The following is a 24,744-nucleotide window of genomic DNA, read 5'->3' as shown; positions in this document are numbered from 1 at the left end:
CTGGGGTAAAGGTTGACTCCTGGTTCAGTTGATCAAAAGGAAAGGAGGAGTGAGAAACGACTTGTTTCTCTCCAACCAACTCAACAGTTGTCCCCTGTCTGAGCTCTATAGTAAATCTTATTTGTAATCAACTGAATAAGAGAGTTTATCTCTCTTTTGTCAGGATGTAGGTCATCATACTTATTGAAACATTTTGATGAACGTTGTTGATCTTGACTTACTGCAGGAAGAAAACAAGAGATTGCACTGGTTGCTTTTCTTTGTCCCATGAGGAAGTAAATAAAAAAGCTAAGGTTTTAGACAAAACAATTCAAAGACGCCACCTTGAGGAAATTATGAGAGGTAATTTCCTGACATTGAATAAACCCATTGTTCCAACTGACCAATTATTAGCAAACAGAATGATCATAATTGTTTTGCTATTTTCAAGACTGATAGTAAAAAACTAAACTGGAAGAAACATAAGAGAAAAAAGATAATACATTTACATGCATTAACAGTATTTATGAATATCATTTTTGGTGAAGATGATTGTTGTTTATCCAATAGGCCTATGCTTGGATTTAGAAATCAACCCAACAAAAACAATATTCAGCATAAAGTTTGACTGAAGGATGTGTAGCTATACATGTGTACAGGTGGAGTTTTAAAGTGTATTTCCTTATGTTATTAAAAGGGAACTGTTAATCTCAAGAAGAGGTAAGAAACTGTCCCCTTTAATAATAATAACCACACAGAGGACGTTGAGTTTCCAAACGCTGACTCCACATCCTGTGTGTTAACATTTAAAACGTATACAAACACTTCCATGTGACTCTTGAATGCGCCACATTGCTCCCGCCCTCCGCCTGTGATTGGTCGGCGCGGAGCAGCTGTATGTGACGCTGCAGGCAGCAGCAGCAGCAGCAGGTGTGGACGGACACGCTTCACTGTTTTCCTTTTTTGTGCTTCTTCCCACCGTGTTTTGGGTTTGAGACTCCCGGAGTTTTCAGTCTCATGTCACGGCGTTTGGTGGGAGTGAAGCGGGTTTTCGTCCAGGTCTGGGTGTGACCCCTCCTTCCTTCCCTTCCTTCCTCTCCTCTCCTCTCTCAGTTGTGTGAGTGCTCGTCTGTAAAGATGTCGTCGGCCCAAAAGGACGGTACCCTCAGCCAGCTCAATAAGTTTGAGAAACTGTCGTGGAGGCCCTCCATCCGAGACTCAGGTCTGTAAACAACACGCTGCTTTGTCACTCCGTCGCTTTCACCCCAAAACCACTGAAGTGGCGCTAGGTAACGGTTGCTAACGGCAGCTGACGGTCGCCATGGCTGCTGCTGTAGTCTTTTGTGTTGCCCATAAGGATGCCACATAGGCCAGAGCTAAAGCTAAAGCTGCTACGGAAGAGAGCATAAATTAGTGAGTGAATGAACCCCCAAACGGTGGCCAACAGGGTTATTGTTACTGTCTGACCACGGAGATTAATTAACATGTGAGAAAGTGGTAGAAAGAGACGGTGGGGGGGCGTCACGTGGCTGAGCTACTGCAGACACTGCAGACAACAACAACAGCACAAAGCTTCACCTCACTGATGATGATGAAGCTCAGAAAACACACACTACACTAACTACACTACACAGTCTACACAAACCCTGTGCGTTTGATGTGTCAAGCCTTCAACTCCAATAAATGTAAGTCAAGATAGAAATGACACGTTTTGCATAATCAAATAATATGCTAAATGAGCAGATTGACATTGGAGATAGATAGAGACAGACTACACTCGCTTCTCAAACAGTGACTCATGAATACTCAAGAGGAAAAGTCTTTACGTACATTTATTTCATTTACTGAACAAACAAAACAGAAGTGTCAGTGCTTTTTGTGTTCATATCCAGTCTGGTTCTGTCTGTGTGATTGATTTTCAGGCTCTAAGAAGAGGGCACGGTGGCTTCAGGCTCGACGCATCTTCTCCCCGTCTTGCCCCAACCTGCGGATCCCTAACAGGTTTCTGAGAGAAGGTGCAGAAACTACATGACGTTCCCCTTCAGCCCTTTTCTCCTCACTGGCACACAAATGTGTCAATATTAACTGACTCGTGAATTGTAACTGCTGTAATATTCACCAAATGCAGTGTCTTACACTTAGTAGCTACTTGGAGGTGAAGTCAATATGCCTTTATTTTAGGAGGATGATATGTTCTGTGTTGACTTAAAGTTATTATTTAGTGGCAAAGATAGTTTTAGTCTCATTTCCATGTCTATTTCCTCAGATATCAGACAGTCTGTCTTTACCTTGTTCCTCCCACAGGACACTGTATACCTCCTGCCCGGAGTGGACACCGCTGTGTTGCAGACAGCACCAACCTGTACGTATTTGGAGGCTACAACCCAGACTTTGAGGAGGCAGGAGGGTCAGAGAATGAAGACTACCCTCTTTTCAGGGAGCTTTGGCGGTTTCATTTTGCCACAGCCACATGGCAACAAGTCGGCACGGAGGGCTACATGCCCACAGAGCTGGCCTCAATGTCAGGTAAAACCTGCTGCTGGTCTTATTTAAAGAAATGTTATGGAGAGTTTGATCATTAGGCCAGGTTTAAGAGCAACGTTTTTACAAGATATAAACTGTATAGGTTTCAAACATAAGCAAGATGTGCATAGTTTATGTTTTATGAATAACACTGAAAACTACAAGAAACCTCCCGAGGACACCTTTAAGGTTGTCTATGTAAACTGATGCACTGTAAACAATCAGTGTGTTTTACATAAACTTAAGTAACAGTCAGCCCTCAGCAGCAACCTGATTTCTTCTGTGGCTCGAGGCCAAATGTACATAATCTTTGTTTATTCTGATGAGTGAAACTTTAGCTATAATAGAAGGACAAAAACATTTAAAAAACTTTGCATAACCCTTTCTGTTTTAATGATTTGAATGTTGTTTGTCCAGATCAACCTATAGCTCTCGTCTCTCCACTTTCATTAGCCCACTTCTACCTTGTGCCCTTAGTCTTATTGCCACCAGCTGTTGATAAGCAACGCCAACCTCTACAGATGAAATCACTCTCGCTAGTGGCGAGCAATTGCATCGTACACACGCTGGTGTAAATTGAGCTACAACCATTATGGAGGTCCACTTTTTGACATATTCACCGGGAGAGGGGTCAGGATTTCACAGAAAAGCTTAAAGGTCCAGTGTGTAAAATGGGGGGAAAACCGTGACATCTAGCGTTCAGATTCGAGATTGCAGCGCTCACTCGCTCGCTCCCGTCGGCAAAGTGTTGGTGGCCTCAGAGGACAAAAAAAAAAAGTTGTTTACCACGACTGGGAGTATTTCAGGAGCATGGAGCGGGTGAAGATCTAAACCATTTTACGATGTCTGCTGTTTCCTCCTCCTTCTTTCCTTTCGCCTTTTTCTTTTTGCCAATAAACCTTGCCAATTATTACACACTGGACCTTTAAATACATATTTTTCTCATTTCATGCCCTGTAGTTTTGCAAGTGTAGCTCGAACCTTCAAGGAGCAGTACGTAGATCTGAGCCAACCCTCCCACTGATATTAAAACTGCGGTAGATATTGATTGTTGTGCTGTCTGTCACTTTCAGCTGTTCTACATGGCAACAACCTGCTTGTGTTCGGTGGCACTGGGATTCCATTCGGTGAAAACAACGGCAATGACGTCCATGTCTGCAACGTTCAGTACAAGCGATGGAACCTGCTCAACTGCAGAGGGAAGAAGCCCAACAAGATCTACGGGCAGGTGAGAGAGTTTGTCTCATAGTCCTAAAATGTTTTTGTGCCTCGTCGTTAACTACTCCTTCTGGCTACTGTCTTCAGCTGTGTGTTCCACCTACAAGCATGAGATTTCTCCTTTTTTTCTTTTTTTTTTTCTAGGCGATGGTCATCATAAACGGCTACCTCTATGTGTTTGGAGGGACAACGGGCTACCTTTACAGCACGGACCTGCACAGGCTGGACCTGACCACCAGGGAGTGGACCCACCTCAAACCTAACAACGCACCTTCAGATCTACCCGAGGAGAGGTCAGTCAGCAGAAGTCGTACTTAAAACTACAGAATCGTTGACCTGTCATGAGTTTGCAACATATTATTGAAAATAAACGACTGATTTTACAGGTACAGACATGAGCTAGCTCATGATGGACAGAGAATATACATTTTAGGAGGTGGAACCTCTTGGACATCATATCCCTTGGTCAAGGTGAGAGGAGATGGCACAGATGCAAGTTTTACATAAATACACAAGTGTTGCTTCTTCATTTTACCTGTTTAATATGATTTGTCTTCACCAGATTCATGCTTATAACTTGGAGACAAATTATTGGGAGGAAATCATCACCAAACCCCATGAAAAAATAGGTTTGTAATTTATGTTTAACTGTTTTCTTCTTAAATGAAGGATTCAAAGACATCACTGTGAATTCACTTCTTTTTTTTGCCATTAACACGACAGGATATCCCGCTGCTCGCCGTTGTCACAGCTGTGTGCAGGTTAAAGATGGTAAGCAGCATTTCACCTACCACTATGTAGGCATGTCTGAAATGTGTGTGTTTTTTTTAAACATGTCTCACTCTCACTCCAGAGGTGTTTATATGTGGGGGTTATAACGGAGAGATGATCCTGTCAGACCTGTGGAAGATCAACCTGCAGACATTTCAGTGGACTAAGCTACCTGCCGTCATGCCTGAACCGGCATACTTTCACTGTGCTGCCGTCACTCCGGTGAGTAAAATATCTCATATACACATTTTATCTAACTTGGTTGGCAGATTTCTCCTCTATGTCGAGTGAAAAAATAAATCTACACAGTTAGATGCCAGGTTTATTTTCTGTAGGGGTGCAACTAATTATTCTAAACACTGTTATTAATTAATTTCCTGATTTATTTATTTTTGATTGTTTAGTCTATAAAATGTCAGAATGTCAGATAATATTGACAATTGGTTATTCTTGAGAGCAAAGGTTGACATCCTCACGTCTAGATTTGTCTGACCAACTCCCCAAAGATCAAATATTTTCTGTTTGCAATGATTTTTAAAACAGAAAAGCAGTAAATTGTCACATTGGTAAAAATGAAACCATAAAACATTTGTTTTAGAAGTTACATAAAGTATAATTTTGCATCAGTTAACTTCCCAATCTCTGGGCTAATGGTTGCAACCCTGATCTCCTGTGCTCGTCCTGTCCTTCAGGCCGGCTGTATGTACGTCCACGGTGGTGTCGTCAACATGTCTGGGAACAGAAGGACTGGCTCTTTGTACAAAGTGTGGTTGGTGGTGCCCAGCCTGCTGGAACTGACCTGGGAAAAACTGCTGAAAACTTTCCCTCACTTGGCCCAGCTGTCCACCCTCCAGCTGCTCAGCCTGGGGCTGACACACTCACTAATCCAGAGGCTCAAATAGAGGCAGCACAGAGACTGAAAGAGGCGGTATGTGATGGAGCAGCACTGGCTCCAATATCGCTGATAACTAGGCAAAAAAGTTCCTGAAACAAGTCTGATGTCAGATGGTTATGAAAATACTTTGAATGCCTTTTAACTCTAGTCTTACGTCAATGTGTGTGGTTTTCTTTTTAAATGCAAAGTGCAATGTTTTATTTTTCTCTGTATATGAACGTGTCAGATTGGACTTTGCACGTAACCGTCAGAAGCCATGCATCACTTTGGAAACCGCAATCACTGATTTTAATTTCCCTGTTGCTCAGAGGTACCTTGTGCAATACTCCTACACTCATCATCTATGTAGTGCACTCCAGTTTTTTTTTTTTTTTTGTTGAACCGTACAACACATGGCACAGAACCGTGGAGCATGAGCGGGAGTTGTCAAATCTTCCAAAGACCATTGCTGGAAAGGCAAAATGAATGTCGCTTCTGCTTGAGTAATTTTCGCTTCTGTTCAGAGGTACGCTTGTTTCACTGTCGAAGTGAAGACGCGCCGCTGCCAGTCGGCTGCTGCTACACCCACTGTGACATAGGTAAGGTTAAGAAATGACTGCAGGTCCACACCAGAGGAATTTGGGACGAGTTTGGGTCCTTAGGCACTCCTAAATTCTCTGTGGTTAGATTCTCTGAGAAGTGTCACACTGCTGATCATTCATGTTGTAACTGTGATACCTCTTATCAGTCTAACTAGGTCAGTTATTTAAGCACCATGTTTTAGCCTCAAGGACTTTCTGATTGTATGCTAATATGGAGCTGTGATTAAATTGTGAGGGGGGGGTTAACATTTCACTGGTCACATTAGGCCTTGTGATCGCATGAAAAGCCAAAGGCCTCTTTGAAAATATCTGACATTGCATCACTGTGAATCTTGTGCCTGTTCGATTTTTCTTCATCTTGGAAAAACTGAAGCTAAGTAAGTCAGAGACAAGTTAACGCACCCGTAGCTCCACAGCGATTCTCAAGCCTTTTTATTTCTTCATTTGGTGCCTTCTGAAAGACCAAAATATCTTACCCTGTTTTTTTGTTTTTGTTTGTTTTTTAAAAATGTTTTTAAGACTTTTGTTTCTCATCACTCTGGACTGTGTGGACTGTGTGCGTGTTGGCCTCGTTTCCCATGTGATTTAGCTGGTGCTCTCCACATGACTTTTTTGTTGCTGAAGTTTTCTGCTCATGATTAATCAGGAGATGTCACTAAAGATTCTTCATTAACTTATACCCACAGCTATTTTTACCTATTTATTTTTCTCACTGTGCTGCTGTTTTACTAATTTTAACACACCTTTGAATTGTAGCAGATCATGTAGCTGTATTTCTTTTTCGCCTGTTTTTCGCCACCGTCATTTCCATTCAGACTTTTTGCCTTTAACTTGTTTTTTAAACTTTTGATCCTGTTTTTTCCCTAGAGAACGTTGTGCTGTGTTTCTGTGCTATAACTAGTAACAAGATTTCAGCAGTTGTGTGAGGAGCATGTCAGACTTTCTCAGGATGTGAAATATTGTGATCAGCACAGCAGGCCAAGTTGTTTCTGTGAAATCAGATTTAGGTCCGCCCTGCGTGATCTTGAAGACTGTAGTAACACTCCCAGCTGATTGAATCAAGTCGCATGCCTTTTTTCATCAGTTTTTTTTTTAAAACTATCTTGTATTTCTAATATTGAGTTGAGTATCTCAGCAGCGTTTTATTTTATTTTATACACTCACTGTAACTGCTGGTACAATATCAAGCTAAACTCATGTGGAAGTTATTGTATCAAAACACACTTTTCACATTCATCCTGCCTCAGTCACTTTTTTCTGAGTTGGACATGTCATGACCTTATTTATATCTTAATGTGAAGCAATGATTGGCTTCACTACATGATCAGACTGCATCGCTTGAGATTGACATGTTTGTATTTGCATCATTTTTGATGTTCAATCAGAGTTAAATTTTGCATGTCAGTATGCTGTGCATGTCACTTTACACAAAGTCCTGGGTGAAAAGGTGAATATCTTCTCAAAGACAACTATGGCTATAATGTACATCATGTTTTGTAATTCATGTCTGTACAAACAATAAAAACACAGGCAGCTGTTTTTTTTTTTTTCAAAAAGTTGTATTGCCAGATATTGTTATTGTTCCTGTAATGCACAGCCAGCCATGCCACTTTTTTTTTCAACAAAAAAGAAATCATCAGCTCTTGTAGACATGTACCAATGTTACAGTGGAGTTAAAAGGTTTACAAATGTATCACAGCAGTACCTAACAAAAAATATCATTAGTGCAGTTTCTTAACATCTTAATATCCATTCGTATTATAAAAATACTTCTTGCTTCATCACAACAGTTAACAAATATATAAGGAGTCACAAATGTTAGCTTACCTACTGTACTTATTTTCAGTAGTAGGAGTAATATGTTTGTGCAGTCAAAAATTGCCTACCTGAGTTAAAAAATATTCAGTTCTGTCATTTGTTTAATTCAGGATACATCATAAAAAACAAATAAATAAAAGTCATCACATTATCACAATCCTGTCAGGATAAAAGGGAGAGATGGAGTGGTTTTGAATTTGCACGTTCAGGCTTCAAAATTGGAAATGATGGTACTGATCCAAACTCAACAGCCTGCTGGAGATGGAGCAAAGTAATACAGAGCCAGGAGGATAAGGTAGACGACCACCAGAGCTGTACCTGAGAAAAGACAGCAGGGAAAAAGTGAGTAAAACCAGAGATGTTCTATATTGTAACATCTACTGACGCAGAATGATATTGTTACAAGGTGTCATTCTATCAAACCACCATCCTAGATCACCATGTTTCACTAACATTACTATATTATATATGTATTAAAAGAGGTTTCCGGCTTTTCATGCAGTCATTGAAATGTCGACCAATCTGCAGGGATGTGGTATGGTGTTGATACATCATCAAATTTTAGTCTCATATTTACATTTTATAACCAATGAAATTCAGATTCCAAGGGGTAAATATAAATAAGTGAGTGTACTCACATTTAAATGCACAAAGGAATTGTTGTATTGCAAAAAAAGAAGAAGAAAAAAACAAGAAAACACTTGAAACTCACCCTGAAAATAATCAGACTTGCCGTCCATGAAGATGTAGTTGACTACAATCACACTGAAGATGCTGGCCCACAGATGCAGGTCACTGAACAGCAGCACAAATCCCACGTCCTACGCAAAGCAGAGATCGAGTGTGATCACAGGAAACTATAAAACAGCTGCAGCTGCTTGATATTTATTTGAAATAATCATTGATGAAAATAAATGTAAAGGTGTCTTACATAAAAAGCATTAAATAAGACCAATATTGGAATCTGTAGCATGCAGACCTGCACAGCAATACAGCTTCCAACCTCCAAGCTAAAAAAAATAAAACATCATTCAGATGCACATTTCACTTTTTTTTAATGCCTTTTCTTTTCTTTTCTTTTCTTTTTTTCTTAAAATCAGATGATTTACCTAAGACTGATGTTGTTTTGGAGTGCAAACTGGATCCCATTAACAATCTCAGGGATCTCAGGAACCATAGCGAGAACTGTCACCCCTATAAAATACTGGAGAAAGAAAGAGACATGTGAACACACAACCAGAGGAAACAAACAACTTCACACTACCTCAGGTGCATGTGTGTGTCCCTGACCTGAGAGATAGTGGATTGGTTCAGTATGGGCTGGATGTGCTCGGTGGCAAGGTCAGCACAGGCAGATGTGAGCACAGTGGCCATGATGAGGATGACTAGAGACCTCCACCGTGACCAGTGGACCACTGCCCCATGGTGGCCAGTCACTGTGTGGACACACACACAAAGAGATAATGGTGTAGTACGTCATTGTATTGGTGTGTAACTATGCTAAGTGCAGTTTTAAAGGGGAACTATGCAAGTCCAGTCGCTTTTCTGCTGTTTTGCTAACCCTCGTCCTGGCCATGTGCATGTATTTACAACGAAGCCGGCGAGAAATCAATCAATCAATCAATCAATCAATAGAGCGATACAGAACGTTATATATCATATACAATGTTACAATGTGTGCATTTGTGTAGTCTAATCTGTCATAAACAAGAGATTACAGGGCGAGTTTGTGTTTGTGGTGCCGCAGAAACAGCCAAGAGACACTACGTGGAAGGCAGAGAGCCTCCATTCAAGTTACAAGTCATTTATTTAACCATCACAATTACTCCAAAGCTGTTTAATTAAGGTTAAAATGAAGCACAGTTAAGCTAAAAATCCTGCATAGTTTCTCTTTTGAGTTAGTCGTGAGAATGATTCTTACCCTGTCCTTCACCAACATGGATGTTGTAAATGTGGGAGTGTGTCTTCAGTGTGAATATCAGACCAATGATGTAGGCAACTGGCAAGAGTGCGGACACCGAGTACACCAACGGCCTGACGACAAGAACACACACACATACAATGAGGGAAGAAATAGTCTTCTTCTAGTTGGTGCGTTCAGGGACAGTCATTAACTCTTTGGAGGGCAGAAACAAGCAAACGTAAACACTGTGGTGAACTCCTTACATGTATGAGTACATATAGCTGCATATTATTGTTATCATCATTATTGTCATATACATGTAAGCATGTTTTAAGGCTGCAAGTGACTTTTATATGGAACTTACGGCTCCACAACATTTGGTATTGTTAAATAGCAGCGATGGTGGTGGTTGTAGTTATTTGCAATTTGTAGCCAAAGGGCTAAATGTACAAAACCTCAGACACGACAATCTGTATATATAAATAAAAATGTGTATATTTTCTTACTGAACATGGCTGTGGAAGAGTGAACCATTGTTCTGTTGAATGAGAAGAATGAAACACATTAGTGCAGTGCCTGTCAGTCCATGCATGTTAGGATGTGTTTCCTGTTTCCACTGGTGCTGATGCTGACCAGATCATAGTGGCAGTTGTGGCAGACGAATGGTCCAATCGTGCCGTTTCCTCCAGTGGAGTTGGTGCAGGCGTCACACACCAGGTTCCCGTAGGCCTTGGAGAACATCGTGGGGGCGAATACGCCTGCATTGACAGTTGGGAGGAAGATGATACAAGACAGGCATCGCCTCAGAAACCAGCTACATTTTCTTTTCAATTTTCTTTGTCACTAGTTGAACTTAATAATAATTAATTAATAATTAATCATTATCCTAGAGCTCACTGTGACTCAATAATGTACATTTCTTAGATTGTATTTTTGCACGAATGCAGTTTTGTGTAAGTGTACTGAGGTCTTAAAGGGATACTTCACCCAAAATCGATCATTCACCAATTTTCGACTCACCGTCATGCCGTCAAGCTCCCCAGTGGCTGCACGGGATGGGCGAGATTTGCTGTGAGATGTTGTTCCATGTTTACATCATACATCCAATGGTTTACAATGACGAGCGAACATCTCGCTGCAAATCTCACGCATGCACACAAACATCAACGGAGCCACTGGGAGCTACTGTTACAACAAGGCTAAAAACAGAGATCAAATTATTTTTTTCTGAACAACTTTTTCATGTCACGGCTTCAGGACACTTGGGTCAGTACGGACGAGCAGTATGGAGGCATCTGGATGTTTCATAGTGTGTGTTTTGGACGATTCAAAAGTGAGCACTATCCACCGCCATTATATGAAAATCCGTTGCCAGCCGGACCCCCCCTGGAACTCCAACAGCGTTTTGATGACTTGAAAGTTCTCTGAACGCTTCCTTGGCATGACGGTGAGTAGAAAATTGGTGAATTATTGATTTGGGGTGAAGTATCCCTTTAAATGCTGCTGCTGTTTGATGCTCTTCTCCTGTGTGAAGCATGTCTGAGAACGACAGCACAGCTTCTCCTGATGCAGCAGTTTCATGAGGAGCTTGGCATCTAAAAACGCAGCTAGAGAGTGAGCTAGCTCCCTCTTAAAAAGTTGTGTGCACTATCTTTAGTCATTATCACCACCTGAATCTGACACTTCGAAAAGTGCAACTGGGTTGAGAGTGTACTGTTTTTGGAGACTTACCTCCTACAGAGATGAAGAGCAGAGCAGAACTCACTCCTGTAGAGCGACTGTTGAATCTCTGCTCACTGTGTCTCAGTCCGCCGATTATCATGCAGATGCCCTGAGAGGAGGCACGTGTCAGTGTTTCTGTGTAATTTGACGTTGATGTGAAAATGTGAGTTTAAAAAAATGCTCATCAGCTCACGGGGATGAAGAGGATGCATCCGAGCAACGTGCCGGTCAGCGCTGCCTTGACGACCTCCTGCAGACACGGGTTTGCCGCGTGGTGACCTCTGATTAGGGCCGTGATGTAAAAGGTCAACTCAGTGATGGAGCCAAAGGTGGCGTTCACCACCGCTCCCACCGCAAAGTTACTCTGCGCTGAGATACTGCAAGAGGAACAATCATCAGAAACACAATTATTGGAAATAATCGATACAATAGGTTCAAATCAAAACTCAAGTCATTTCACAGGTGTGTTTCAAGGTAACTTAAACAGCTCACCTGGCAATGCCCATCCCAATGTAATAAGACAGAGGTATGATGGAGCCGGTTGCTATGGCAAACTTGGCATCAGAGCTGGCATAGTGGTTTTCTCTGTCAATATATCCAATCACTATGGCAACTATTACCAGAGGGAGGAGGTCTGAGATGGAGGTCAAGGATGATAACAGGTTTTCATTTCACACACACACACACACACACACCTACACACCTACACACCTACACACACACACACACACACACACACACACATATAATGGTAAAGCAGGGATACTGACGGCGAAGACATTGATCCCATCAACAGTGTACTTGTAGTAGTACCAGTTCACAGCATGGTAGCAGCACAGCAGGGCTCTGGTCTCATAACTTTGATGCTACGAGTTAAAAGTAAGTTTAAAAAAAAAGGTTATGTTTATAAAGTAAATAAGTGAACAACAATAATAAAGTAACAACCAAATGGTTAATCTCTCCATGTTTATATGGTGGGACTGATAAATACTAATTCTCTCTCTTGCCTTCCTCTGTGAGCAGGAGGACACTGACACATCCTCGGGAGGCAAGAGGAGGATGACGGACAGGGTCCGAGCATTCATCTTGGAGACAGGAATAGTGAAGACCAGAATCCAGGAGAGGAAGCTCGCCAGGGAATGAACGACCATCAGAGGAGGGAATCCCAGCAGCAGCCACACGTAGGTGGAGAGACGACGCTGCACAACAAAGTCGCCACAGTGGTTAATGATGTCACACACTTGATTTCTATGTAGCAGAGAACCAGCAGGACGGTGCCCATGTACGTTGTGTATGTGTATTTTATATTCTGAGGAACATTACCCAGAAGGGAGTGCGTGGAGGTTGTCTTGGCAACTCTTCGATTGGCACCTCTGTGGGGGAAGGCAGCAGGACCGGGGAGTTATCGTCCGCCCCATCTAGGTTACAGTCGCAGTCTGGCGCTAGCTCACAACATCTCCTCAATGTGTTTCCAATCTGGAGAAACACAACCAGACAAGAGTGTGAATTTCTTTCTTATTAAAGTATAAACAATTTAATTCAATACAGTGTTATCACATCATTCTCATACTCGCTAGATTAAATCATAATCTTAATTTTTCTAAGGCTAATCACAAAATTACAACACAACAAATTGAAATTGAACGCAAAAGTTTTATGTTTTGTATTTGATGACTTCAGGTTGAATTTCTGGACTGATTTGACAGATTTGTGAAAACCAAACACAAAGATTGGTGGAACATTTTGCCTGACATCACACAACACATACAGTAATAAGTTTGAATATGAGCAACGTGAGAGAATCAGAGTGATTTGGTTTCACAGGACGACACAATTGTGTGAATCTATGCAGAATGATGTATTGATTTATGCTGTCCTCTTCCCTCGCGTTCTTTGATCCCTTCTCCTGTCGCCACTGCATCATCTCTGCCTCTCTGACTGAGCAGTTTGTAACTGTCAATCTGATGATAATCAAAGAAAACAACCTGCAACTTACATATTCAGATTGCAGTTTGGGCCTGTGTGGGAAACATAATTCCTCCAGTCGATGCAGGTTTCACACCATATCAACAACTTTTCTACATTCTTCACTGGCTTAAAGGAGAAATGTTTCCCAACACCAAACGCCTACTCACAGCTCCGTCCTCCCCCTGCTCTGACCAAATTAAAATGTAAGGTGTTTATATTTCTGCGAGGTTTCTTTCTGGTGCTTGTAGAGTAACAACTGAGACACCTGTATCATCATCATCATCATCATCATCAAACCAGCTGAGCTGTACATATAACCTTAACAAATTCACTGAGCGCAGGGATTTTGATGGGAATCTGTTCAACTGTTCAACAAACCAATGTTTTGCAATTACAAGTTGCTGCAAATGGGTCCAAATGTTGCAAACATGTGGCGGTAGAAAAATAAGACTTCTGCTTTCATGACCGCATGTTGGTGTGGGGTGGGGTGGGGGAGAGCAACATGGAAACTTAAGGTTTAAATGTGAATCTACCTAATTTCAGTCATGTCAAAAAAAGGAAAAGAAACAACAGGAGGAACATCCCAAGACCTAAAGGGGAACTGTGCAAGTCTGGTCGCCTTTTTGCTGTTTTGGTCACTTTTTTTTCTCTACGGAGCTCCCCCTACCGAGTGCATGTTGACATGTTTTAACGTTGACAGGCGTTTTATGAAAGTCTTTTACTCTTGTTTTATTGAGTCCGTGTTGACCTTTTGTCTTGACTGTTGGTTTGGGTCTCTTACTTTGAAAAACAAGAAGAGGCTGAACTACATTGTGAGGATGTGTAGCAAAATCGCTGGGATTGAGTTGGACGATCTGTCACTTTTATATAGAGCCAGGGCCACAAAGAAGGCACAGGCCATCCTGGCTGACTGCACTCACCCTCTCTCCTCCGAGGAAAAGCTGCTGCCATCCGGTCGTAGACATGCCCTGCCGAGGTGCCGAACTAACAGATTTAAGTATTTGTTTGTCCCTGCCACCATTGCACTCGTAAACAGCTTCATGTGACATTGCCCTGTTTTTTATTTATTATTTATGTTTCTACACTGCTCACTGTACCATGAATTTCCCCCTCGGGGATAATAAAGTTACCTACCTACGGTACCTATTTTCACAGTTGTAAAAACTCACCGCTAACCTTCCTCCCTCTCCCCCTGGCCATGCGCATTTGTTTTTTAACGAAGCTGGCGTTAAGGCAATCCGTGGATAGATTTCTACAGAGGTGGATAACGTTAACAAGAGATTACGGATTACGTGGCGTGTTTGTGTCGTAGTGCTGAAAGTGGTCCATGTTTCCCGTGAGACGAGAGCTGGGACACCGGGTCAGAGGCGCTGATCGTGCAAGGTTGGTTTTTCAGCTAAGAGACGCTAGAGGGAAGGCAGAGAGCCGCCATTCTCCCCATAACAAGTCATTTAACCATCACAATTACTCCGAAGCTGTTTAATTAAGGTGTAAATCTTGCATAGTTCCTCTTTAACTAAACTCAGATTCAAACTGTACCTCATGAATTGACTTGCCAAATGGCCACATGAAGTAGCAGGACAACTTCCAGCAAAGCTTGCCTGGAGACGGAGAGGAAAGAAAAGAATGAAGGGGGTGGCTGATGATACGTGATGAACTCTACCATTACTCCTCGATGATGAGCTCACCTACCGTATGGCACACCGATGACAGTGATGGTCATAAGTATGCTGACCAGGAAATAAGCCAGGGAGACCCACCAACCGAAGAGTACCACATACGCTACATTTCCACATGTGATGAGATGACCTGACGTCAGGAAGACAAACAGACAAAAATCATTAGTTAAAGACTACACAGCAGCCACATTCAAACCTTTTCTCCATATAAATGACACAATATACCAGACGCTTGATGAGTTATTTACGCATTATTTTTTGAAGTTTTAGCGATTTTTTCTTTCAGTAATACTAAAATTGAACTTATAGTTGTTATAGTTCAAGTGAATTGCTGAGACATGGGAAATTGTGATTCTCTAAAAACTACAGTTCCCACCCCGTGGTAGTCCCATTCAGACTCTCAGGTTACATCCCTGTTTTTCCCAAATCATAGAGCATAGTAACAATAAGTGTGAAATGTGTGTGTGTGTGAAGTCTTAAGTAGTCTTAAGATCACAACGACTTTGAATTTTGACCACCAAAATCTAATCAGTTCATCCCTGAGTCCTCATGAATGTTTTTCTTTTAATTAACCTTTTAAAAACCAAGCCTATTTTTTAGGCCTTTTCTCGAAAATTGCATATCAATAATAAAATGAGTATATCTCTGCAACCACAAGGTCTATTTGAATACTTTTGGTCTCATAGTAAAGGGAAAAAATAGAGGAATTGCTGAGATGTGTAAATTTCAGTATACCGTAGATGACCATTTATTAGCCCGGGCGTTTAATATGCTAAATCGACTTGGAGCCCAGGCGTTTATAAGAACCAGGCGCGTATTTGCAACAGGCTACAATTTATTTTTGCAATGAGCAGCACCAGACCATCATGCAAAGAACAAGGATTTCACCGTAGGACCACTGGAACAAAACTACTTTTTCCCCCGACGCATCTTTATTGACATCAGACAATAAATAAAAAGACAGTTTGTCTGTGTAACCGCGACACAGGGAGCTGATCAGAGCAGTGTTATGAATGATAACGGAAGGGGGGGTCGATCGCGGTAATTTCAACACTGTACATTAGCGCATTTATCTATATCCCTATATCCCTCAGTCTAGCGCGCCTGTGTTTGTGTGTGTGTGTGTGTGTGTGTGTGTGTGTGTGTGTGCGCGCCTGCATGCGAGAGAGAGAGAGAGAGGAGGGGCTGACTTACAGAAGAGGTGAGAGCCGGTGATACGCTGTTAAAAAAAACTTTTGTTTTCTGTGCAAGACTATGGTAAACACTTAATCGCCCGGGCGTTTAATTGAACCGGCGTTTATTTTGCCAAATGAGCTCGGACCCCGGCGGCTATTAGAGCACAGGCGCGTATTTGCACGCGGGCGATTATTTGGTCATCTACGGTATGTGTTACTGGTGAAGAGTAGTGAAGATGACACACAGAAAAAATTAAATAAAATTAATATTCGCCTAAAAAAAATATCATATTTTTGATTAGTGTCCTTTAGAATAATGCTATCGAATCTCAAACCCTCTATAAAATCATTGTACAACATATGAACATTATCTCTGCAGTGGTTGATTCTGATTAATTGAAGCAGGACAAAATTATTGAGATTTTACAACAAAATATTCAGGCGAGCTTTCCAAAATGTCAATTTTTGGCACAGCCTGGAACCACCTGCCACTACAAACCATTGTTTAATCTTTATTTTCACACAATTTGCATAAACTAACTGAAAAAGAATCCATAAGACCTCCATTTCAGGCCCTCTCTCTGCGTAAAGTTGGACCGAGAGCAGCTTATCTGAGTGGGTTTGGCTATCAGCCTCTATCTCTGCAGCGGATTGGTTAATTTGGGTGATTGACGGCTCATTCGAACCGTTAGAGCCAATAGAATGAAGCTAGACCCACGTTATGAGCCAATCAGAATCAGCAGAATCACGCGCAGGCCGACATTCTGTCAAAGATATTCAGATATTCAATAAATGGAAAGATACTCCATGAGCGGCTGCTCCAATGATATGAAATGGTATACACTTCCTGTCTCTCTAAGTGGGCGTGGCCAACCGTCACCACCTCGTCTGTGATCGTGTGTGTGGATTTATACAATTTTTAGGTAGATGAAAGTGAGATATTTATATTTTCTTATGATAACATTAAATATTTACACTACTAACAGTAATATTTAGCATGCCAAAAATAATTTAAATCATTTTCACGGGAGTTCGCGGCCATTTGTTTGACGTTGCCTAGGAGATCTGTGCCAAATCTCGCGAGAGTGTGTCGTAGAGACAGAGACAGGTCTGGAACAAAGTGGATTTTCTCCGGATCTCTCCGTCTGAAAATTACCATTTTGGTGTCAAACTGTTCAGAAGAGATGTGGCTTGTGAAAAATGAGTCCAAAATTAGCTTCAGTGACCGTGGGGAGAAAGACCCGACCATAATCGGTGTTCACATTAAATTGTCCCATAGGAATCAATACACTCCAAATTGCCTCTGGTCTCTCTAAAGGGGCGTGGCCGTGCAGAAGCCCACGTGACATGCATACAGGAAGCTGACTCGTCATGAAAGGTCTTGGTTTATAAACCGTCTTTGATTCTGTTGTGTGCGCTCCATAAAAAGACTGTAAAAAATAAGGGTGCGCTCGTAAAGCTTCCCCCCGGGTCCTAAAGCCTGTCGGTCGCGGCCGGGATGTAAACACCGGCCAAAGTTCAGCTGGAAATATTGTGGATTTACCCATAAAACAAGCTTTTCACAGCAAAACAGCAAAGGTAAGAGGAAATGTACAGCCATGTTTTGGCCAAGCAGTGTCTGTGTTTGCTCGACTTTGCTCGTTGTCGGCTTCTCTCTCTGCCGTGCTGCTTGTCGCTACCCGATCTGCGACGCTACCGGATCCGTGACAAAACTGGTCTGCGCATGCGCAGACCGGCCGCCATCTTGGACAGCTGCCTACGGCAACTCCACTTGGACAAACTTCATTTGGGCACTGCCCGATTTGCGTACATGCTTTAAGTTCTGTGAAATTAAAATACGGTACTGTGAAAATGATTAAAAAAATAAAATAAAATAAAATAAAAACCGCGTAGGTCCGTCATAAGACAGCCGCGGCAGACTCGTTTATTCAGTGAGTGTTGTGGTAGTTGTAATTGTTTGTGGTTGTCATGGTGATGAGGCCGGCGAGAAAAGAGGACAGTAAACATTAAAAGTCCGCCTGTGTTCCTGTTTTCTGAGCATCAAGATCCAGACCACCACAACCAACCCTCAATTTACATTACTAATAAAGTATTTAAAAAAATAAATAAAAAGAGAAACCGTCTGTGGCGACGCACATAGGGCAGTGATCCTAAGTCAATTCAACTAAGTTTGTCCAAGTGGAGTTGCCGTACGTGGCTGTCACGGATCCGGTAGCGTCGCAGATCGGGTAGCGACACTGCTGCTAGCTTCTGCGTTAGCCGCGGTTGCTATGTAACGTCCCAATCTTTGTAAATGAGCGGTAGCTGATGTGTTTTGCATAATGTACAGTAGTATACGAGCCAGAAATGTGGCGACTGGGTCCACACAGAGGTGCTTCATGAAGTTTGATGTTTAGTTGTTTGTTTGAGCTGTGTTTGGGTCATAAACATGTTTTTTACACGTTGTAGCCCAGCTTATGCTGTTTAATTTGACATATAATATGACTATATTCTTTCATAATTGTGCAGTGGTGGCTCTGTGATTGTTCTGCATAAGTAAAAAAAAACTTTGGTTTTTAGCAGGTTAAGATTATCATCATCATTTTTTTTTTTAATGTTTAGTAATTTGGCTGAACAATTGACTTGTTTACAACCTCTGTGATCATCTCACCACTCGTTTCCTGCCACAACACATATTATTATCACGTTCTCAGATCTTAGCAATGACTATCGCTCTCTCTGTGAGAAGTTCAAACATGGACCATTTATGAAAAACAAGGTCTGTAATCCATCAACACAGCACACAAGAACATTAACACGTACCTGGACCTGAATGTGGCTTAATGACATTCAGTTCAGAGTAGAGCTCTTTCACAACCTCTGACCTGTCTTCAAACGGCCGCGCTGTCACATGACTCTTCCATTTTCTAAAACCAAACTGACAAATACACATATTATCACATATTCAGCTGTGTTGAGCTCAAACCACTGTAATTTGCTGTGGGAAACCTTCAGACTTCTTACCCTGTAGTTATTCACTAGTTTATTGGCTTCCACTTCGTTCTCTGCTCTGATAGTCATCCTGCTTTGAATCTCCTCCCAGCTGTCATCAAAAGCAGTATGGCCCGAACCTAAAAAAGACAAAGATGAAGTAAAATAATGTGTAACCTACCCACGTAATTAGCCTAAACTAAATAAGTTGGTACCCAGTACTCACATGTGTGTGGGGGCATGCACTTTGTAGTGCACAGTGCAGGGCACACGGGGTGATGTGCTGCTGGAGAGCAGGCGTCTGCTGAATTAACCCTCTAGGCGCCAGAGTTTATTTAGGAAAATATTAAGTTTGGATTTCAGGATTTCACAAGGCTGTAGCTTTTAAATGGTCAGGGATAAATCTATGGTGTAAATGAGAAAAAATATTCATAATGACCTAAAGTTTGTGATAGGAGTAAATGTACTCATCTAATTTGCATATTGTGACGTCACCGGGTGGCAGCCCCATTGGATTAGTGACTTCCAGTAAAACTGAATTTGGAACATATTTACACAGGAAAAAAAATTATATTGACATCTAATCCTCAAAGTAAAGGAACAGGGGTGTGATTGGAGCACATTTACAGTCCCCCCCCCTCCGCCTCCCTCCCTCCCAGCCCCGCCGAGCCGTGTCGCGGTAGTACCGCGGACGAGCAGCGGCACCGGCGGGACTCCTCGGCCGCTTCGGCCGCCGTATGACAGACTTCCCCCCGGCTGGGGGAGGGAGGGGGTTCTCCCGGTCGTCGGCGGCGCCGGGGCTCCCCACCCTCCTCCCCCCCGGCCGGGAGTCTGTCATACAGCGGCTGAAACGAGCGAGGAGCCCCGCCGGCACCGCCACTCGTCCGCGGTACTACCGCGACACGGCTCGGCGGGGCTGGGAGGGAGGGAGGGAGGCGGAGGGGGGTTGACGAGTGTGTGTGTGTGTGTGTGTGTGTGTGTGTGTGTGTGTGTGTGTGTGTGGTGTGTGGGGGGGCGCACGGTGTTTCTCAAGTCCTGAAGATCACTTCCTGGTCGCTCCGAGCTGCGTGAGCTGCGTGAGCTCCGCGAGAAAAAGCAGAGCGCCTGTGCGCCAATCAAACTTTTTTTCCTCAGATATTTTGTAGAAAAACACACCCACAAATGACGTGAGGATTGAAGCTGAACGTGTTCGCCATCTAGTGGTACCAAGCAGTAACAATATAGGGCAGTAGATTTAAAGATATGGGCTGTTTTATCCAAGCATGCTGCCTGTCGCAATAATGCGACTTTGGCGCCTAGAGGGTTAAGTCGCTGACCTCGGCCGTGGATCTGCTCATGATTGTAACCTGCCTGGGGATCATGCTCCCATGAAGGATCTGCAGGACCAAACAAGAAACACATAGCCTATTTCATCCAGTCTTTTATCTTTTATATGCACTTACACTGTAATTTTATTCTATAGCTTCACTTCCATTGTTTGTGCTCTTACACTGCACACTAGGCTGGCTTTGTAGTGTAGTGTAGTGTAGTGTAGTGTACTGCCTCATTTATGTTTATTTATTTATTTTATGGTCCCGTTCTTGTATGTACTGGTCTGCGTGTTTAATTGTCTGGATGAGCGAGAGACACCTGAATTTCCCTACTGGGATTAATAAAGTATCTATCTGTCTGTCTATCTATCTCTTTTTTGTGTGTGTTTACTCAAATCAGTGGAGGGAGCTCTGCTGGTTATTTCAAGGACTTGACCAGTGACTACAGTGACCAGGGCTTTGCTGTTGTTTGAGCTTACAAAATATGGACAGGCTACATCTATGGTGTCTTACAACATTATCTTACAGGAGAGTTTTTATGGAGGTTTTGATAAAGCACTAATGGTGCAACAACTTTTTACAGTAATTAATTCTTTGTTTGGTATAGCACTAATGGTGCAATAACTTGGAAGGCTTCTAAACCTGTGAAGATTTTATTAGTACACAGTCACAGAGGCAAAAGTTTTGTCTATATGATGAAGAAATTATGCAGTTTCAGTTCAAACATGGCTGCTTGTCTTCTACAAACAAGCCTTTGTCGTGAAAATAACATCCTCGTGCTTTCACTTATTGCTGCTCCATGTCAGTTACACACTGTATCTGCACTGGAGTCAAATAGTATGAGTCAAACTCCTGGCAACCTCAACATAACGGTTGTATGACCAAAATAATCAACGATCAATAATGGCATAGCTGGTAGTTGAGATTTACTGATTGATATCACACACTGATTCAAAAAGCAGCCTATTACCCACCACAACCCCCAGCCTCTAAGCAAACAGAGACATGACACGCACCACACTCACACCAGCACATGACACTGGGCATCCCCTTAATTAAGTACTCACATTACTTTAAGTGGAAATTTAGAAATGACATGTTTTTGCCCTGCCCTAAACACATTACCCCACTGACTGTACAGTATTCATGTCCAGTCCACAAACCTACATCAAGAGACAAGAGATTTGTATTTGTGTGTCTTTCTCTAAATGTAAATATATATGTGTCAGTGTTTTGAGGTCAGTGCAGCTGTAAAAACTTCCCCTTCTATCTCAGCCCTCATTGCCACTTCTGACTGACAACAGCTGCATTTGTTCTGCAAGGAAACTAGAGGCATGACAATAATTAAGGAGAGGATAAAAATGTCTCAATCGTTCATTCGTTTTTTCATTTCCACCGCCTGTCTCTTCTTAGAAAATACCTTGATTAACAACCCACCTTTAAACAGTCTAGTGGCATCATGAGACAGGGAAGCATGTCGTTTTAGGCAGAAGTGGTCTTGTTTCCTCTTTCTGTGTCTGTATTTTCTTACCGACATGTTTATGTGTTTAACAGATATACCTAGAGTTTGTGACTGTGCATTCACAAAGTGGGTTTGGCAGCACGTGTCTGGGTTCTTCAGCGGCTTTCAGGTTCATAATGAATGAAATCTTACAACAGGAGAGACATTTCAGCACAGTATACTGTTTCTTCCAGTTAACCACTTCCTTACAAAAGATGCTTCGTGAAGACTAGACAACTGGTTTCAACAGAGCTTTGTACACATCAAGGACAGCCCTTCGAACCTTTTTGTTTACCATCACTTGTACAGAGAAATAATTGATCAATTTAAGTCAGATTAGGCTTTCAGATAGAAACCAGATATGTTGCTGATACAAAGTGAAGAGTAAAGTCCAGGGGGATCTTAGTTAATTAATCAACTATTCTGATATTCAATTACACAATCCTTCAAGAAAAAAATGTCAAGCATTATATATTTAAAACATTGGGGTGTGTGTTTGTAACTTGAAGAAAAAAACAACACAAGAATTAGATGGTATCACATTTGAATTTGGAAAGACATGGTGGTCTTTTTCAATATTTTGCTAGCCTATTTGTTGTGCAATAATGGTATTACACTATAATTAATCCATTTATACATAATATAAAAACAACAAATTGCAGCTTTACAGTTACAGGATGCTCATAAATAACAGCAAACTCTAAAGGAAGTCAGGTTGACTGATGGTGCATGACAATAAACACATAAGGAGGAGAATAAACAAAGATGAAACAGTTATAGCCTAAGTGCTGCAGGTCAGACACAGCATCAGTGTCACATGGTAGGCTACTTAACTTTTTACTACCTTGACATTTTGGATCAGACTCAGACAGAATTGGCACGCACGCACGCACACACACACGCGCGCACAAACACACACACCCCGACCCTCCGTAGTAATCAATACGACGTGACCGACCCTTCACTGTTTTAACCTACATCATGGTGACACATCACGGCGAGTAGCGGCTGCTGTTAACAACAAGCTCACATATAAAATGGAGAATGCATTAACTGCGTTGTTAAAGACGCATTCGGTTTATTACAAATAAAGTTTTTTCTTCTATTTTTTTTATTTTATTTTATCATCATCATCTCAGGTTAAACAGGAGCCTCAGCCGCTCACCTTGTGTGTTTTCGGGCAGCCTCCTCCTCCGACTGCTCGTGTCTGAGCTCAGTGTGGGTGACAGAGACATGTCCGCCGGTAAACACACTTCGCCGTTAAGTCTTATGCGAGTTTAGCCCAATGGCTGTGTGACCCGCTCCTCTCGTCAGTGAACAGACGCCGAGGACGCACTGATTCACGGAGGATTTGGCCGCTTGGCATTGTGGGAAATGTAGGATACCATGGTGGAGCTTCTGAAAGGACTGTAAACCATGTAGTTACTGTAAATGTAGGCTAAAACTACTATTCTAAGGTATTAAACACACAGTCTTAAAATTGTGTCCGAAGATAAAGTACCAAAATAAAATAAATGAATCATGTTGTATATCTGCATGACAGCATGACATTCACCTCACACCAATAGCATATAATAAAATAAAAATCGTAGGCTATTCTTGGATTCCAAAATAGCCTACCTATCCTTTCAGTAGCCAAGCATAAATGACCCAAGTTGTCTCAGTGTGCGACAAGAAAATGGAATAATCTTTTCATCCAATAGACGAGAGTCCATCCACAAACAAATAGGCTACAGAACACCAAGATCATTGAAATCAGAGTATCAAGTATGAAGGTGTCAGTTTCTGGTTGTTGTATGCTAGTCAATAAATAAGTCTTGTCTGATATAACAAATGGCAATAGCCGTTTATGTGTATCCATGAGACTTGTGACAGGCACAAAGAAATAGCTCCACAACATGGTCAAATACAAGTACTGCATTTATTTATTTATTTATTTATTTATTTATTTTTAAGTTCAGATAGGCTATCTATAGATGTATAGTTAGACATGTGCAGTTGAGGCTCTTCTGCATTATCATAGAAGGAAAAATATAGCTACACCCTCACATGGTTTAGGCTATCGTTTATTGGGATCCCCAACCTAATAAATAATAATCAAATCTTTATTTAAGCCTCGGAAATCACTGAGATTAATTCATTAAGAAAACATTACTCAGTGCTCAGTCAAACAGGTGCACATTGAGGTGAGGTGGTTTGAGAGCAAAGTCTTAAAATGGCCAGGAGTAGTGAAAGTATCAATGAGTAGGCTATGTATTGAAGATAATTCCATGTGATTGGTGCACAAAAACTAAAATCAGATTTTCCAAGTTCAGAATAAACCTGTGGGACACAAAGCAGATAATCAGCAAAGCAAGGATTGGTAAAGTCCTGTGGTCCAGTTCAGCATGGATGCTATATGGTGGTAAATCTCCAGTAAGGGCTTTATGGTTTAATAAATAAAAGTGTTTATCACATCTCTGTGTGAGAGAGGACCAGCCAACTTTGTACAGAATGCAATGGTGAGTATCGTAGGGTTCCCCAGTAATGAATCTGAGGGCTGAATGATAAGGGGTTTGAGAGAGGTAGCAGCAGCATGCAGATTATATCACCATAATCTGATAGAAAGATTGCCTCGATTTTTCCTACAACCCAAAGGGACACTGGACATGTTTCTGTATAAAAAATCTGAGTTTTGCTGCAGTTTGGTGATAAGGTTTTCAATATGATGTTTAAAAGTAAATGACTCATC

At 41.8% G+C, this 24,744-nt stretch overlaps 2 protein-coding genes across 2 annotated transcripts; one reads left to right on the top strand and one right to left on the bottom strand.

The window, feature by feature from the left end:
• Positions 1 to 877: 877 nt before the first annotated feature.
• On the top strand, positions 878 to 7,510 carry LOC146985982 (kelch domain-containing protein 10-like). The gene is made up of 10 exons (XM_085779513.1): positions 878 to 1,201; positions 1,902 to 1,994; positions 2,284 to 2,505; positions 3,576 to 3,730; positions 3,865 to 4,013; positions 4,107 to 4,191; positions 4,283 to 4,349; positions 4,444 to 4,491; positions 4,574 to 4,713; positions 5,184 to 7,510. Exons 1-10 carry the CDS (start codon positions 1,117 to 1,119, stop codon positions 5,391 to 5,393), a joined length of 1,254 nt encoding a protein of 417 aa, XP_085635639.1. The 5' UTR covers positions 878 to 1,116; the 3' UTR covers positions 5,394 to 7,510.
• Positions 7,511 to 7,868: 358 nt separating this feature from the next.
• cax2 (cation/H+ exchanger protein 2) lies at positions 7,869 to 23,354 on the bottom strand. The gene is made up of 21 exons (XM_085779508.1): positions 23,179 to 23,354; positions 20,510 to 20,578; positions 19,429 to 19,515; positions 19,236 to 19,342; positions 19,035 to 19,149; positions 15,071 to 15,187; positions 14,918 to 14,979; positions 12,734 to 12,886; positions 12,418 to 12,609; positions 12,177 to 12,276; positions 11,903 to 12,044; positions 11,604 to 11,787; positions 11,420 to 11,519; positions 10,322 to 10,446; positions 10,195 to 10,226; positions 9,707 to 9,819; positions 9,076 to 9,221; positions 8,895 to 8,989; positions 8,717 to 8,795; positions 8,498 to 8,606; positions 7,869 to 8,103 (listed from the first exon to the last, which is right to left on the bottom strand). The coding sequence occupies exons 1-21, from the start codon at positions 23,246 to 23,248 to the stop codon at positions 8,030 to 8,032; spliced, it is 2,271 nt and encodes a 756-aa protein (XP_085635634.1). The 5' UTR covers positions 23,249 to 23,354; the 3' UTR covers positions 7,869 to 8,029.
• Between the last annotated feature and the right edge of the window lie 1,390 nt (positions 23,355 to 24,744).

Source organism: Trachurus japonicus, chromosome 6 (assembly GCF_045865225.1).
Source record: "Trachurus japonicus isolate A0001 chromosome 6, Traja_1.0".
Taxonomy (NCBI): Eukaryota; Metazoa; Chordata; class Actinopteri; order Carangiformes; family Carangidae; genus Trachurus; species Trachurus japonicus.
The sequence above is the reverse complement of the archived record's forward strand: the minus strand, read 5'-3'. Positions and strand labels throughout refer to the sequence as shown.

Excerpts from the sequence above, each read along its gene's own strand:
- LOC146985982 (XM_085779513.1), top strand. The coding sequence starts at position 1,117 with ATGTCGTCGGCCCAAAAGGACGGTACCCTCAGCCAGCTCAATAAGTTT. Across the intron at positions 3,731-3,864 it reads CCAACAAGATCTACGGGCAG|GCGATGGTCATCATAAACGG; the intron begins GTGAGAGAGTTT and ends TTTTTTTTCTAG. Across the intron at positions 4,350-4,443 it reads CAAACCCCATGAAAAAATAG|GATATCCCGCTGCTCGCCGT; the intron begins GTTTGTAATTTA and ends TTAACACGACAG.
- cax2 (XM_085779508.1), bottom strand. The coding sequence starts at position 23,248 with ATGTCTCTGTCACCCACACTGAGCTCAGACACGAGCAGTCGGAGGAGG. Across the intron at positions 12,277-12,417 it reads CCTCCTGCTCACAGAGGAAG|CATCAAAGTTATGAGACCAG; the intron begins GCAAGAGAGAGA and ends TTTAACTCGTAG. Across the intron at positions 9,820-10,194 it reads CTCTTCCACAGCCATGTTCA|GCCGTTGGTGTACTCGGTGT; the intron begins GTAAGAAAATAT and ends TCTTGTCGTCAG.